Raw genomic sequence first — 16145 nt, 5'->3', positions numbered from 1 at the left:
TTAGTTAAAAATAGTCTTACCAAGTACCATACTAAACATTATCAAATAGACAAATCAGTTTTCTATATAGGTAAATATAAATATTATTTAATTTTATAGATTTTGATGTTGATAAGTATATTATAACAGAAAACATAATCGAATTTATGCCAATAAGTTTACCGAGGTTCAGATGGATACCTAACTGAACAGTTAGAAAGTAAAATTAACCATGGCGTATAGGTACCTATCGTGTTATAAGAATTTCTGATAGAATTGAATTTGAAATATTACAAATAGCGATATCATGGTAGGTAACTCATTTTTGCAATACAATCATCATTCTAGATTCTGAACGGAGTGAAGAATGTATTGATTTTACAATGATGTGTGTTTTTTTTTTTTTTTTTTTTTTTTTTGTGTCTGTGTACAGCATAACTAGTCGAAATAATGCTCCAATTTCAAACTATGGGGGTGGTTTCCGATGTAAAAGTGAATATCCTTGGTGCATTATAAAGGTAAAAACTTAACATTTTCCAACAGTTTTCAAAAAAATCGAGAAAAACAAAAAAAAAATGACGGAAAAACAGCAATTTTTACGCAAAATCAGTTTTCGACCAAATGGATTTTTTTTTATGGTTGTAATTCAAAAACTAATCACTGAAAATACTTGAAATTTTCACTAAATGTTAATGTCACTGGTATCCGTATATAGTTAAATTTTCAAAAAATTTTGACTTTTTTTGAGTTATTTATAGACCACTGAAATTTTCGATTTTTTTGAGATGACCAAAAAGTTTTGAAAATTTAATACAAGGTTCCTTATAAGTTGTTTTTAATGTAGCTAAAAAAAATTAAAAATCGTTAGTCACAATTTTTTTTTATAAGAGTTTATAGTTCAAATTTTTACGAAATCTATCGAAAACGCGAAAATTTGCAAGTAATTTTGAAGTTGAAAAATCATAAAATTTTTTTCTTTTATAACTAAGTTTTGAAAATTGGTACAAGGTTCTCCATACATTTTTCTTCAAATATCTGTAAAAAAAACTCTACCGGATTCAGACAAAAAATTTTTATGAGTGTTTGAAATTTAAATTTTTACAAAAACCGCGTTAAATAACAGTTTAGCCTCAAACGATTTTTGATATTTGTTATTATTCAAAAAGTATAAGTCGTAGATACTTGAAAATTTTACCAGTTATTAAGATTCGCGTTTTCTTTATGTGATTTAAATTTCAAAATATTTTGAATTTTTTTGAGCTATTTATAGACAACTGAAATTTTTAATTTTTCTGAAAAAATATTTTTGAAGTGTCGATAAAATTTTTTTGGCCCTATCAAAATACTTGTAAATTTTATACAAAGTTCCTCATATGTTATTCTTATAGTGATTAAAAAATTATAATAATACATAGGCACAATTTTTTTTTATTAGCATTTGAAGTTTAAATATTGACAAAAATTCGTCAAAAGCATGAAGATTTGCAAATTATTTTGAAGTTGAAAAATCATAAAATTTTTTGTGTTTATAACTAAGGATTAAAAATACAACACTAAGTTTTCCATAAGTTTACCTTCAAGTATCTATAGAGAAAACTCGAAGCATCATTATAGGAAAAATTTTAAGTGCGTTTGAATTTTAAATTTTAACGAAATAGCGTAACGATAACGATTTATCCTCAAACGATTTTAAATATTTGTTATTATTCAAAAAGTATAAGTCGTAGATACTTGAAAATTTTACCAGTTATTAAGATTCGCGTTTTCTTTACGTGATTTAATTTTCAAAATATTTTGACTTTTTTTGAACTATTTATAGACAACTGAAATTTTCAATTTTTCTGAAAGTTGTTTTTTTATGTGTCGATAAAATCTTTTTGGCCCTATCAAAATACTTGTAAATTTTATACAAAGTTCCTCTTATGTTATTCTTATAGTGATTAAAAAATTATAATAATACATAGGCACAATTTTTTTTTATTAGCATTTGAAGTTCAAATTTTGACAAAAACTCGTCAAAATCATGAATATTTGCAAATTATTTTGTAGTTCAAAATTCATAAAATTGTTTGTATAGGTAGCTAAGAGTAGAAAATTTAATACAAGATTTCCCATAAGTTTTGCTTCAAAAAGCTATTTAGAAAATTTTAAGAGTCATTATAGGAAAAATGTTTTGAGCGTTTGAGTTTTAAATTTTTATGAAATCGGAATATTTGTTTCAAAATAGAATATATGACAATATTTAATTATAATATATTATAGACTGACAAATCATCTCCGTTCAGAATCGTTTTTCGTATACAATGATACTTATCATTGCATTCAAATTTAATCTACCCTAGTCCGAGGTCTACTCCACCCCCTAATGTACAGCAGAGCGGTACCCACTTGCCGACTTTTTTTTTTACAATTTGATCTTCAACACCAATATTATTTAAATTGCTGTTAAGAATATTATTTTTAAGACCATCTTCGTTAGCTGGTTCAAATACTTTGATATTTATTTTCCAAAATTTCTTAAATCTTGCGATGATGGCATTATTTTCAATCGATTTATTCTATTTACTAGACATCTATATGAATACCAATTTTTATTAAGTATCCGATTACCGACCAATTTAAAATAAACTGTTATATATTTTCCGCTATTACTAATGACAATTATATTACTGCCATGTTTGTTTGCTTATAAATTTCATTTGTATTGGCGTTGTTACGTTTTTTAGTTTATAATTTAGTCAGACACGTAGCTATACTGCTACGCCGCACAGTGCAGTACCTAGGTATAATATAAACTATTAACGCGCGAAACATCAAATATTACAACGTGTGGATGGATTTAACATTTCACCTATTTAAGCTACAAAAATATATAAATATACATATTATTTGTTGTAAATTATGTCAGCAATATTTTTATGTAGAGATATTTTTGTGATCAAATGAATATTTTTAAAAATAATTTAAAAACATTGAAAAATTGCACATAAAATCCAAGATGGCGGACACTTCTGGACCTCGGAGCGATTGCGATTTTTTTTTGGTTAATCAGGAACCCACAACCAATTTTTCTGCAAAGTTTCAAAACTTTCCGATTTAATTCCTAAAAACACCTTTTTTGAAGCTTAAATGACTGGACTATATGTATATCGGTTCGTATCGTGCGACACTAACGTTGTTTGGACGGAAATTTGTAAATTAAATATTTTATATTATTACTTAACTAAGTAAAATCATTGATTGTAAATACTAGTATTTTATTTGATCAGTTTTAATATTGAAATTCCACTATAGTTAAATAAATAATGGATTTAACCAATAATGGAAATTGTAAACCGAAAGATTCTGATTTTGTAAATGGTTCAACATTACTTAAAGAAAGACAAAAACTTTTTTTAGTCCAACAAGAAAATACTACTTGAAAAGGAGTTTACAGGTATAAACTTTAATAAACAGAAATATTTTTAAGTTTGATATCAATGTAATTATATTTATTTGTTATTTTATTTTTTTTTGCAGTTGGGTGTTAACAAAGCTAGCAATACTGTTTATTCGAAAGTATTAGAGAGGAACATATATAACTTATTGTTGTTACAAAGAGAAAAGAAATTATTGGAAACAAAATTACAAATAGTTTGTGAAACATTAGATAATATTACTAGGGCACTATAGAAGTAGACTTCTTTAGTGCCTTAATATTACCAGGACTGGAAGTGGTTAAGGATAATAAAAAGAGTGATTAAGTAATTTTAATCATTAAAGCGACCAAAAAGCAAGGCTGAGCATTAACAAGTTAAAAATTAAAATTAAGTTACAACGTTAAGTCAAATAACTCGTTAGTTTTTTTTTAAACTAATTTTTAACTGAATAAATTACATAATATTTAACATGTTAACTTCATGTTAATTTTATACAAATTTATTAAAATTAGGTAAAATTTTGAATTGTATCCTTAACATTTATTTATAATTTTTTTGCTTTATGAAATATTAGGTAATGCCATAATTCATAGAATATTGTCAACAAATATAATAGGAAATGCCTCATATGTGCAAGCTTAGAACGATTTCCAAATTCTTTATTAACTTTGTTTATCCATATTTTTCTTACAGATTCAAAAATTCTTAAATTTTATCTACTAAATATGTGAAAATATATATTAAAAAAATATGATTCACTGATTTTAATTATTAATTTCCTAATACGTTTAAATATTGATGTATCGACTTTCCAAAATAAAAAAAAAAAACAATTTTTGAACTACATAAGTATTGTAGATCTAAATAGTTTAGAAATTTAGTTTTATATATGTTATATTTTATCTAACATTTATTTGTAAATTTGTTTTTTATTTTTTCTCTTCATTAATTTTAGACTTTCATATAGTTTAGTATTAATAAAATATTATAAGTTATAACCAGTGGCGGTTTTGAGGATGAGGCAAGTGAGGCTGCGCCTCATTTAAAATTTTGTAGTAAATAATACTCTAAAAGTAGAATTCTTAGATTATGGTTTTATTTGAAAAAAATCTTCTTTATGAATTTTAATAATATGAATTATCATTTATTTTACTATTGTATAACATTATTCCGTGTTTATTACCAAAAATAGTGAAAAATCGATAAGAAATGCACGAAATAATTATTACGTAAACAAACCCTCATATTTCATCCGGCGATAATATTCCGATGACGTCGGAGAGGCACCGTTTAACGTCGCCTCTGAATTGTTACTTGTGTACATGAATTACACACACACGCGCGTAAGTACGCAAATGCACGCGACTAATAAATAAGTAAAATTACGCATGCGCAATGATCATCGTGAGGCTCGTTTTTCATCGCCTCTGAGTACTAAAAATAGATGAGTAGGTTATATTATGGTCGGCCCGCAGCTGTAATTGCGGCACGATCAACAACAATACAATATATAGATAATCCATAAACTGTTAGTTTAGTATTGTCACAGAGCCTAATGAAACCGATTTCAATATAAGTTTAATTTTTGTTATGAAGGAAGGGGGAGTAATACAAAAGTTACCTCACTAAAAAAATATAACCAAAACCGCCACTGGTTATAACTAATCATGTAAATTGTACTTTTAACTCATCCATTATCACAAGCTTGCTTTTTGGGACAGCATCATCAACATTTTTATATTTAAATATGTTTGTATTTTAAATTTATATACCTACTTTGTAACTATGAATATTATGGTAAATGATGGTTCAATAAATAAATTAAGGATTAAGCTGTGCAAAATAAAACAACTATTTTCAAAATGCATTTATTTTTTAATTTTAATATTTCAAACACAGTGTTAGTAACCCTTAACATAATAACAAAAAAAAAAAAAAATAATAATAACAATACACTTTATACTTAATACTAATCCAAACTACAACAAAAAACAAAGTTTTATAAAAATTACTGTTAAACAATTAAAATATGTATCGTTTTAAATTCTTATATTATTTATTTCCTTTTTTTTGGCAGACGCTGTGCCAAACATATTTTTCCTTTTTTCGGAGTTAACAGAAAAATTAACTGTTGAATACGATCGTACTGTAAAAAAGTGTTTTACAGTTCTTTGTTTGATATTACAGAATTTAATACATGCTGGGAATTCAATTGATAAATCATTAACAATTTTATTAATTAAATTATTAGACGAATTTTGTATAACATACATCTTGTACTTTGTATAAAGTAATTCACAATTACAAATAATTTGGAGTACTTCCCATGCAAGGATGCTTCAGTCCACTTTGATTTAAAAGAGTTGTGTATATTTTCATACTCCCGAATTGACTATCATTAGGTAGATTTTGCTGAAGCATAATTCGACACTCTTCACAACAATGTTTTAATAGTATATTAGTAGTACTACCAGCTAGGTGGTACAAATAATTTAAGTCAAATTCACTTATAAAAGTCGCTAAAAAATTAAAATTTTTTTGTTTCAAATGTATTACTAGGTAGGTTATAAGTGAGAAGCCCTACTTTTTCATTTAAATTCAAATTACTGGAAACACTTGCGTTGTTGGACTTATGAAAGAAATCTATTAAATATGTGTCACTGTCAGTTACATAACTTTCTTTCTATCAGAAATGAATTGAGAAACAGAAATAAGGCACTGAGACATGGTATTGCTGTTGCTCCAGATTTTCGGCGAACTTGAGAAAATATATTTTCAATAGCATCCTGGGTAAATCTATGACAAATTATGAAGTCAAAACCTGTAGTGAATAAAGCTTCTGCGATATCTATTATAGATAAAGATGAAAGTATGAAACCAACATTCAACGGCTTCCAACCATTTCTAATAGTTATATTTGCAAATAATATAATGATTTTTTCTAAAAAATCATATTTCAAATCTTTAACCTAACCTTCCTAACTTTTGAGGCTGTTAATGTGAACCATTCATAAATGAGTCGTATAAAGTGGGCTGTTGTTAAAGCATCTTGTGGTAACGTTTCAAATCTTACAGCTAACTCAAGAGCAACAGCAGTCTTCAAAGAAAAGAATCTTATAGCTGCTCCAACATTCATTTTTTGGAAGTTATCAGGAAATATATCATTACGATTCAAGTGGTGTAAACTTCTAAGTTCTTTTCCGGCATTTATTTCTTCACTCCACAACTTAAAAATATAAGAACCTTTGATAATTTGAGTTGGAAGATTATTACTTTCACAGTAAGTTACAGGTAAATTAATATCCCCCTTTAATGTAGCACTTTTCAAATTTTTAAGTAAATGACACACATCAGGGGTAATAAAAATGTAATGGCCATTGTGGCCGAACTTGTTTTCCCTAACGCCTTCTTTTTTTATTTGTATGCCCAATTCTGTCCATAGAACTCTATTGCAGTTCCCCATATCAGATGACAAAGATGTAACTTGTATACCACAATTTTCAACAAAATCAATGCATTCAAAAATGAATTTTTTGAATGATTCTTTATTTACAGCACCATCAGTTACATGAGCACCTACTATTTGCTTCCATGTGTGTTTTACACCTCTTATTAAAACCACTAACAATTTGTTCCCTTCTTTGGTTGAGTTTCCAAGAGTAATATTCCCAAACATTAAGTGGCGATTTGTATCAAAACTTATCTGGGGATTTATCTCCATTTCATCCATTGACATAACACAAACCGATCACCTTCCTCCATACAGAAAACTTTATGTTTCAGTGGCTCAAGCAAATCAGTAAATATACCAAAATTTAATTTAAATTGACGTAGCCTCCTTGTCAGTGTACTATATGCAGGAAGAGGATATTTAGTTTCCCTAAGATGCTCATAACCATGGACTCCTAACGCAAACCACATTTTTAAGCCCATTACAATAGTGTCATTAGCCCACTGCCGAGTGGGTGTACTTAAGGCCAATATTTGATCATCATTAAGGAATTTATGTAACAATTCATTACTCTTCTGAACTTCTTTTTTCAAGCGTTCAATCTCCAGTTGAGTTAATCTTTTTTCTTCTTCAATTTTTGACATTTCCTGAATAAATGTTTTCATATTTTCATTTTCGTCTTGAATACGTTTCACTTCGGCTCTTGTTTTTTCAAGTTCTTTTTCCTTGTAAAAAAAAAAAAAATAAACTATATTTATAGTGAATTTAATACTACTAAACTACCTAATTAAGATACCTTAATTGAATTGCTGTATATATAAATTAATAAAATTGAGCAAAATTAAAATAGTTTTATTTTATTAGTACCTACAAATGAATTGATTATGAAAATACATTTTTAATAAAAAAAAACTTACTATAAAATACGTTGACAATGTTTCATTGAGCAGCCAATATTAACGGGTGAATTTTTACTAATGGTAGTCACATCATTATTCATTACTTCCCAAAATCTAAAATAGACATATGAAAATGTAACATAACATCTTCAAACTAAGACATAACTTATAGCGTTTTCGATTTGACAAAATAGTGTGCACTGAAATTCCACTGGCACTGAACGAGTGTTGCACCACATTTGCACTAGTTTTTTACAAATCGAATACATTTTTATGTTATCATGGAAAACAAAATATAATCGACATGGAAAGAAAGAAAATTCTAAATAGGAGCGCCGGATTTTGTATTATTATTCACTGCATTAATATTTTATTGAAATTTGAAATTATTTCACATTTTTTTTTTTAATATAGTTTGTCAGCAGAAAGGTACTTCCAATAATAATTTCTAGAATGTCGTCCGATTCTGATGTTGAAACATTTGACGTAAGTAGTTTTCATATAGGCCCGAATTGAATTAGAGACTTACCGTGAAAATCTTGGTGGGCCGTGTAAAAATTGGTTTGGTAGCTAAAAATTGGACCGTTATTATTTCCAAAAAAATAAATCTAGTCTTTGTAGGTAGTGGAATAATAATATAGAATGTTATAATATAAATCAAAATGTATGGATAATAACAATGAACGCGTCAGTTGTATCACCGATTAAATAATGTATTATTGTATATTACAATGTACAAACTACATAGGTATTTAATCGTTTTTCGTATACAATGATAACTATCATTGGATTCAAATTTAACACTCCTATAATATATAATAATGATCCATACGGCACCTAATGTACAGCAGAGCGGTACTCACTTTTTTTTTATTTATTTATTTACTTTGTATAGGTTTGTCCTAAATGCTTTAATGTTTATGAAACTAGTACACTTCATGTTTGTCAATGCAGCCACACTACAGTAAGGTAATATTGAGTTATTAAATATTAATTTTAACCAAGAAATATTTTAATATAAAACTGTACAAGGTGATTTACCAAACATGTTCACCTCTAATTTTTCCTTTAGTTATGAAGTTATTGAAATTCTAATTCTTGAAACATTTAAATATACTCAAAGACCATATTTTGAAATTCTTGAATTTTTTTGTAGTTTTATACTACTTAAGGAATGTCAAATGGCGATACAAACTTCTAATTTTCTAATGAAAAAACCCCTTTTTACTGTAAATTATTTAGTGGATAATTTTTTGAACATTTTGATTTCCCTAATTCAAAATTCAAAGTTATTGAGTTTTTTAATTATTCAAATGTTTGTATTATGGATAATAGTCCTTAAAAATGGTTTTACATAAAAATAAAATAGACATAAAATTAGTTTAGTATTTATTATACTTGGGCCATTTACAAATTATTAATATTAATGACTACAATTTTAAAATCACCATAGCCCCCATATCTTATAAACCCATTACACCATGAATCTTTTATTCTTAGAACATAAAGTTGAATAACTCAAAAACTACCCATAGAAATGTTGTTTCTGATATATACGTCAAAAATTTCAGAAAAATTACCCACTGTATAATTTACAATTGAAAAAAGGTGTTCTCAATTGAAAAACTGAAGTTTGTATCTTTACAGGATACTCTTTAAGTAGTACAAAAAAATCTAAAGAATTTGAAAATATAGTTTTAAAATATATTAAAATCAGATTTTGAATAACTGCATTATTAAAGAAAAAGGGGTACGCATGCTTGGTGAATCACTCTTTATAATACTTTTATTTTGTACTACTGGTATAGATCTCATAAAATTGAAGCCAAACATTTACAAAGGTAATAATTAACTATAGAAATCTATGTGTAAGTTATTTTAAATGCTGATATTCTATTATGTAATGCTTGAACAGGTATGAGACTCAAAATTGTAAACAACGTAATGATAACTTGCTTGCAAATAATGCTGTACCGTTAACAGGTTTTTATTTTTAAAATATAGTCTTATTTGGTCTCTTGTTATATTCTATTTAATAAAAAATATTTATTTATAAGTTCATATTTAAAATATACATTATGTGTTTACAGAGAATATTACAATGCCTGTTGTAAATAGTGTTTGGACAGCAGAAAATACAAGTTTTATGTTAGAATGTTACCATCAATATTTGGAACAAATTGGTCCGATGAAAAAATTTAAAAATAAAAGATGTATGTGGATGAAAATTAAACAAGACATTCAAGACAAATTTAACTACTCATTCACAGATATACAAATTGAAAATCGCTATAAAACGGTTTTAAAAAGAAACAAAATGTCTACCAAAAATAATAACACTACTGGATCTTCTCCAAAATTTAGTACGGTTGATAATGAGTTCGCAAAAATTACTGCATTGGACGACTCTATTGAGCCGGCTGTCCAAGTTGGTAAGTTATTAATAAGCTTAACATAATAAATATAACATTTGAAGAGTAAGTTCTTACAAATAATTTATATTTCTTTTTAAGGTACATCGAGTTCTGGACTTAAACGATTGATCAAAGAAGATATTGTACCCAAAGATATGCCAATCGTTTCAAACAAAAAAGTTAAAACTTCTGTCACAGATGTTTTAATTGCTATGCTCAAAGAAAAAGAAGAAAATAAAAAACAAAGAGAACTAAACCGTGAAAGGCGCCATAATGAAAAAATGGATTTGCTTAGAACTCTTTTAAATAATAAGTGAAATTTTAGTTGTTTAAATTTTTTAATTGTTATAAATGTTATTTAAATTTCTTACATAAGTTAATTTATTTTAGTTTTATAATATTATATTATATGTTTTATTATTTAATAATAAAACAAATGTCATTCCTATTAAATGTATGAATTACAATGAGTTTGATAATATTAGGCGTTTTGTCATTCCTTTTGTACGAGCATCTAAAGATCTTGGATTTAAATCTGCTAATATTATATGCTGAGGTTCTTCTCGTGGTAGTTCTGTGATAATGATATCATCTGACTCTGAACACATATTGTGTAAAACACAACAAGCCAGAACAAAATTGGCATCTTTTTCAGTCAATGCAAAATCTAATTTTAATAATTGACGAAAACGCCCCTTTAAAAGGCCGAAAGTGTTTTCTATGACAACTCTTGTTTTAGAATGATTTTTATTAAACTGTTTTTCGGTAACAGTAAGATTACCATAATCTTTAAATGGAGTTATTATGTTCTCTTCCAAAGGGTAAGCTGAATCAGCTAATATATGGAACTTAGATCCACACACTTCATACAAATATTGGTCTTTATAAATAAATGACATTTGTAGAATCCGTGCATCATGCATTTTACCAGGGGTCCCAGTGAAAACATCAAGGAATTTTTTCTTAGCATCACAAATAGCTTGAAGTGTTATAGAACAATCATGGTGCCTATTGACATATGTAGATCTAATTTTATGTTTAGGTTTTCTTATGCTAATGTAAGTACCATCTATTGCACCAAGAATGTTTGGTATACCAGCAATCTAAAATAAAATGCATTTAAATTTTTATGGTTACACTTGGAATATTTATGTTTAAAATTATATAGTATACACCATAAAATGTTCTCAGATTCTTTAGATTCTGAGCAAAGCGTTAGGTTATTTTTACAATGATGTGTGATTTTACTTTCTAGATTTTTTAATGGTTAAATATGGTAATAGGAATGAACAAAATCTACATTTTGAAAATTTCAAGAGTGTGGTAAATAGGAAAATAATAATAATGTAACTCAGTTATAAAAAGTAGGGGGAATTAAGTTAGCTTTAATTTGAGACAAATGAAAATAGATCCAATATCATGCTTAAGTAAGGAAAACTTTGAAATTAAATTTAACACATCCATTACAAAGATCCCACGCAGCTGCACAACACCTAATTTATAGCAAAGTGGTACACACCCACTTGCCCACCTATTGTTGGTTTCTTCAAGCTATAATTTTAAGTGTAATAATATTATTTTTAAATAATAAATTTTAGCTACCAGAACATTATTGTTATTAACATTAATTAATTATTTATACATAATGTAAATACTTTTTTAAATTCATCAGATGTTTCTTTTTTTTTCTCATTTGTATTGGGCATTTTAATAATATTAGGCATAATATTTAATAAAAAACCAATAACTCTTTCAATTACATGAAAACATGTAGATTCACTACAATTAAACACCTGAGCTGTTATTCTAAGAACGGTTTTATTACCAGCAAACCTAAAATAAAAATGTACCTAATTAATAAAAAAAATACTAAGAACTGAAACTATATTTATATTTACAGTGGTAGTTAAATGGTTTTATAATGTGGAGGGAGGGGTATATGGTTGATTTTTAACATACACTAATAATTTATTAAAAATATAATTTATAGTTACCATTTTATACCTAAATGTAAGATATAGTAAAGGAGTTTTAATCTTTTATTAATTCCACCGAACTTTTTTATTTATTGATTCCGATGGCTATCAATTTTGCCGGATATTTGTTTATGTTGATTCCACTGACTGTATATTTTTTAATCAATACGATAAGATACACCCAGTTTACCATATGTATTTTTTTAAAATTTAAATATAAACATTTCAAAAAACAATTCAAACATTCTTGTAAGTAAAATGTATTAAAATAGTAAAATAATAAAAATAATATATTTTACAATTTATTTAGAAAACGCCAAAAAAGCAAAATTAATTTAGTAACAATAAAATAAATAATAATATAATGTTTAATAATTTGTTTGGTTAATGCCAAAAAAGCAAAAAAATTTAGTAAAAATAAAATAAATAATAGTAAATAATGTAAAATGTAATAATAAAATATAATAATAATATTAATTGATTTATTTTTCAGAACAGTGATTTGATGCCAGTTTTATATACTTAAATCTATCAATTTTTTATTTTAATAATCTTCAAATTTTAAATTAATTTAAGGCTTTTATATTTTGTTTTTATTAAAATAAATAATTTACAAGTATTAACCGGAGGAATCAATAAATAAAAAACTACGGCGGAGTCGATAGCCGGCGGAATCAATAGATTTTTTATAAGTAAAAAGGTCATTTCGCTGCAAATATTGGAAAAAAAAATGATGAATGGATCTAACTTCCATTTTACTTCCCCTGTATATTTAGAATAGATTAATATTCATATAATAAATGTTGTGTAACTTTCCATAGAAATATGAGTATATGTGCTTCAGCTGATACTGTTTTTTTTCCTGCAGTATATTTTGGATAAAAATCACTTATTTCAAAATCAGAAATTATTTTGTACACTGTAACCCGGGAAAGTCTAAAATTCTTCTTAAACTATAAAAAGATAAAATTTAAATCATAGAATTGTATATGTCAAAAAAATTTGAGAAACTAGGTACTGGTAAGTAGTCTACAAAGTCATACTTCATCATCTGTAAATTTATGAACAACCTTTTCTACAAAATTTCGGATTTTTGGTTTTGAATGAACGTAGTCACTAGAAAGTATAATACTAAACCATTGTTCATCGTCAGAGGAGTCGGAAGACGATGATGATGATAAAACACCCGATCTCACCAACATAGAAAGTTTCTTGTTATGATCCATAGTTAACTTCCAAGTAGGTATAAAGGTATACCAAATATAAATACTTTAAGAAAGCACTATAAAGACATACAAGTAACAAAATACAAAATATAATTCAATATTGAAGTTTAGAGATTTGGTTAAAAACGTATAACTTTTTTAAGTGGCCATTAAGTAAATAATAATTATTAATTATGATAATAATTAATAATATGATAAATAGGAAATTAGATAATAATGTTCCCTGTTATCGAGAAAAACGGTTCATATTTATATAATGCACTCATTGCACTGACAAAATCGGTGGTGCAAATAATGCGCACTGAGTGCACACCAGTGTTGTCAGTGCAATTAAATCGAATACAAAACACCGCACCAGTTCTCTGAATATTGGTTAAATCGAATACATTTTTGCACTGAGTGCAAAAAGTGCGTCAAATCGAAAACGCTATTAATGATAACCGATTTCATCGGAATATTGTTCCTGATAACGTTTGGAATATATTGACACTAGTACAATATGTGATACCCCAATTTGTTATCACTTATAATTTATTATCAAAATCTGATTTTTTTCGAGATTTGTGTGGTGCTGAAAAACTTCGTCAACTCTGCGTGTAAAAACTGAAGATAAATATGTTTGAACACTATATTTCATTTTAACACATATATTAATGAGTTTTTATGCTTAATTCATAAAAATCACATCATACATTTTGGAGATATAGGCAATTGAATTTGATTAGTCATAGTTCTCAGGTATAATGGGGTGAATCGGAACACTTGAAATAAATACATATAATTAATACTTACCTGCATATAATTATTTTTATATGATAAATAATATACTTTTAAATGTTTTATCCACGTTACATTCAGATAGCAGGCAATAATTACTTAAAAATTATTATTATTATAAATTATTTATAATTTATTATAATTTTTTATATTTTTGTAAATTATTTATTTATTTTTTTTTTTTTTTCATTAAATCTTATAAAATCTAATGTTTAACTATTTTTAAAAATATAAATCTTGTTCCTATTGATCATCAACGTGTAACAATAAGAAAATCTGGCTTTTTTAAACGGTGTTCCTATTCACCCCCAACTAAGGGTAAATAGGAACACTTTTTGATAAAAAATATAAAAAATACTTTTGAACATTAACTTTATTTATGGTATATTATATATTTCTATATATGTGATCTTTCTAAAACAGTTTTCGTGACATCGATATCATAAAAATTGTGCTCGTAATCTATAAAAAACCGTTAAAATCGTTCCTATTCACCCCAAATTACCGTATATTAAAATATCTTACCCAGCTAAATAATACACAATACAATCAAAAACAGCAGAATTTGAATAATTATGCTCAGTAAAAACATCATCAGCATCCCAGCATCCCTTATCTACAATATGATTAATTTTTTCTTTTAGTTTTTCAATCTTATTAATTCTATCAGAAGTATTAGTTGGGTCATTAATGATATCCTTTAAATCTGTGACTGTAATGATTGGAATGTTGTCTAAAAAAGATTGTGTATTATTGTAGGTGTTCAAAATAATGTTAGATTATAAAAAAATATACCTTCAAAAATTGTACAGTTACCAGTCTTTGGTGGTTTAATAAGTGAATATACAGACAGCATCCTATAAAGCTGGAGAAATGTAGGTGTGGACGGATGATCATTTGGTCCAGCTACCTGACGTATAATACCAAAAAACTTCTGTCAAAATAAAGTCAATAAATATTAGAATACTTTTTCCAAAAATGTTGGTAAGTATAATTATTTTTAAGTTTACTTCCAAACAATCTTGATTTAATTTGGCCGTCAAAACATACATAAAATTACATTTATTTAATAAGTAATCTACAATATCTATGGTTGACTTAATAGTTATTTTGAGACCATCAGCTGTGGCTTGTGTCAAAAAATCATCCTTTTTTATTAAATTATTATTTAAATTTGATTCCCCAGTATTTATCCACGTCAAAGCTTCTTTTAACACCTATTTAACATATAAATAATATAATTAATACATATACTTATGTTTTATATAATCCATATAAAATTATAACATTTAAAACAAACAATCTAAAATCCAACATGGTGTAGTATTTTCAATCATAAACATAGCATATTATGCTGGAAATCCTTAACACCCAACAAATAGGAAACATATATCACATCACAAACATATAACACAAACACATAACACAAAAAACCTCTATGTCGTGGGAGTTTTTTTTTATTCCTTCTGCACTAAATTTCCTGTTCAATGAATCAAACAGATTATTCATTAAAATGGTAAACTTCACAGTTTCATCAGAATCACTAAACCCATTCAAATTCTTTTTTTTATAAAATTCTATGTCTGTGGCCATTGACATGCTAAACAGCTAAATATTTTATGGAATAATATCATTATCTTTCGTATATTTTACAAATTTATAAATTGGTCCATTTACCTGTGCTGCATATTTAACTTTCATTTTAGAAAGATTATTAAGTTCAAAATGGTTCTTGTTTATTTTTGGACACACTTTAGTAAATGAATTGGCTTCTATTTTAAAAACATTATGGTAATGTTCCCATTTTATGGGAGATTTTGAAGGATGAATCTATCGTGTATGAAAAATAGATATATGTGGTTGTATTTGTTTGAAGTTAATGAATAATTAATAAATTATTATATAGGTTACTTACAAGTAATTGTTTTTTTTCGTATAAGCGGTTTCTGACAGTCTTTTAAAAGATGGGGTGCATCAGAGAATACAAATACCTTTCTGCTACTA

General features: G+C 26.5%; 4 protein-coding genes across 4 annotated transcripts; 1 reads left to right on the top strand and 3 right to left on the bottom strand.

The window, feature by feature from the left end:
- Positions 1 to 5313: 5313 nt before the first annotated feature.
- Positions 5314 to 8226, bottom strand: LOC126554769 (uncharacterized). The gene is made up of 2 exons (XM_050209804.1): positions 7767 to 8226; positions 5314 to 7574 (listed from the first exon to the last, which is right to left on the bottom strand). The coding sequence occupies exon 2, from the start codon at positions 7132 to 7134 to the stop codon at positions 6355 to 6357; it is 780 nt and encodes a 259-aa protein (XP_050065761.1). The 5' UTR covers positions 7135 to 7574; positions 7767 to 8226; the 3' UTR covers positions 5314 to 6354.
- Positions 8227 to 9114: 888 nt separating this feature from the next.
- Positions 9115 to 10479, top strand: LOC126554764 (uncharacterized). Its single transcript, XM_050209799.1, has 3 exons — positions 9115 to 9731; positions 9839 to 10180; positions 10262 to 10479. Exons 2-3 carry the CDS (start codon positions 9850 to 9852, stop codon positions 10477 to 10479), a joined length of 549 nt encoding a protein of 182 aa, XP_050065756.1. The 5' UTR covers positions 9115 to 9731; positions 9839 to 9849.
- A 144-nt stretch (positions 10480 to 10623) lies between these two features.
- Positions 10624 to 11868, bottom strand: LOC126554763 (putative nuclease HARBI1). The gene is made up of 2 exons (XM_050209798.1): positions 11818 to 11868; positions 10624 to 11265 (listed from the first exon to the last, which is right to left on the bottom strand). Exons 1-2 carry the CDS (start codon positions 11866 to 11868, stop codon positions 10624 to 10626), a joined length of 693 nt encoding a protein of 230 aa, XP_050065755.1.
- Positions 11869 to 14662: 2794 nt separating this feature from the next.
- LOC126554770 (uncharacterized) lies at positions 14663 to 15346 on the bottom strand. Its single transcript, XM_050209805.1, has 3 exons — positions 15152 to 15346; positions 14937 to 15075; positions 14663 to 14874 (listed from the first exon to the last, which is right to left on the bottom strand). Exons 1-3 carry the CDS (start codon positions 15191 to 15193, stop codon positions 14663 to 14665), a joined length of 393 nt encoding a protein of 130 aa, XP_050065762.1. The 5' UTR covers positions 15194 to 15346.
- Between the last annotated feature and the right edge of the window lie 799 nt (positions 15347 to 16145).

This window comes from Aphis gossypii, unplaced genomic scaffold, assembly GCF_020184175.1.
Source record: "Aphis gossypii isolate Hap1 unplaced genomic scaffold, ASM2018417v2 Contig00597, whole genome shotgun sequence".
Classification (NCBI taxonomy): Eukaryota; Metazoa; Arthropoda; class Insecta; order Hemiptera; family Aphididae; genus Aphis; species Aphis gossypii.
Note: the sequence above shows the minus strand (reverse complement) of the source record. Positions and strands in the feature narration are given on the sequence as shown.

What these genes read in the sequence shown, in the direction of transcription:
- LOC126554769 (XM_050209804.1), bottom strand. Translation starts at nt 7,134, where the DNA reads ATGTCAATGGATGAAATGGAGATAAATCCCCAGATAAGTTTTGATACA.
- LOC126554764 (XM_050209799.1), top strand. Translation starts at nt 9,850, where the DNA reads ATGCCTGTTGTAAATAGTGTTTGGACAGCAGAAAATACAAGTTTTATG. An exon ending in TGAGCCGGCTGTCCAAGTTG is followed by an intron (nt 10,181 to 10,261) that starts GTAAGTTATTAA and finishes TTTCTTTTTAAG; the next exon opens with GTACATCGAGTTCTGGACTT.
- LOC126554763 (XM_050209798.1), bottom strand. Translation starts at nt 11,868, where the DNA reads ATGCCCAATACAAATGAGAAAAAAAAAGAAACATCTGATGAATTTAAA. An exon ending in CATCTGATGAATTTAAAAAA is followed by an intron (nt 11,266 to 11,817) that starts GTATTTACATTA and finishes ATTTTATTTTAG; the next exon opens with ATTGCTGGTATACCAAACAT.
- LOC126554770 (XM_050209805.1), bottom strand. Translation starts at nt 15,193, where the DNA reads ATGTATGTTTTGACGGCCAAATTAAATCAAGATTGTTTGGAA. An exon ending in TAAATCAAGATTGTTTGGAA is followed by an intron (nt 15,076 to 15,151) that starts GTAAACTTAAAA and finishes TTATTTTGACAG; the next exon opens with AAGTTTTTTGGTATTATACG. An exon ending in TAACTGTACAATTTTTGAAG is followed by an intron (nt 14,875 to 14,936) that starts GTATATTTTTTT and finishes AATCTTTTTTAG; the next exon opens with ACAACATTCCAATCATTACA.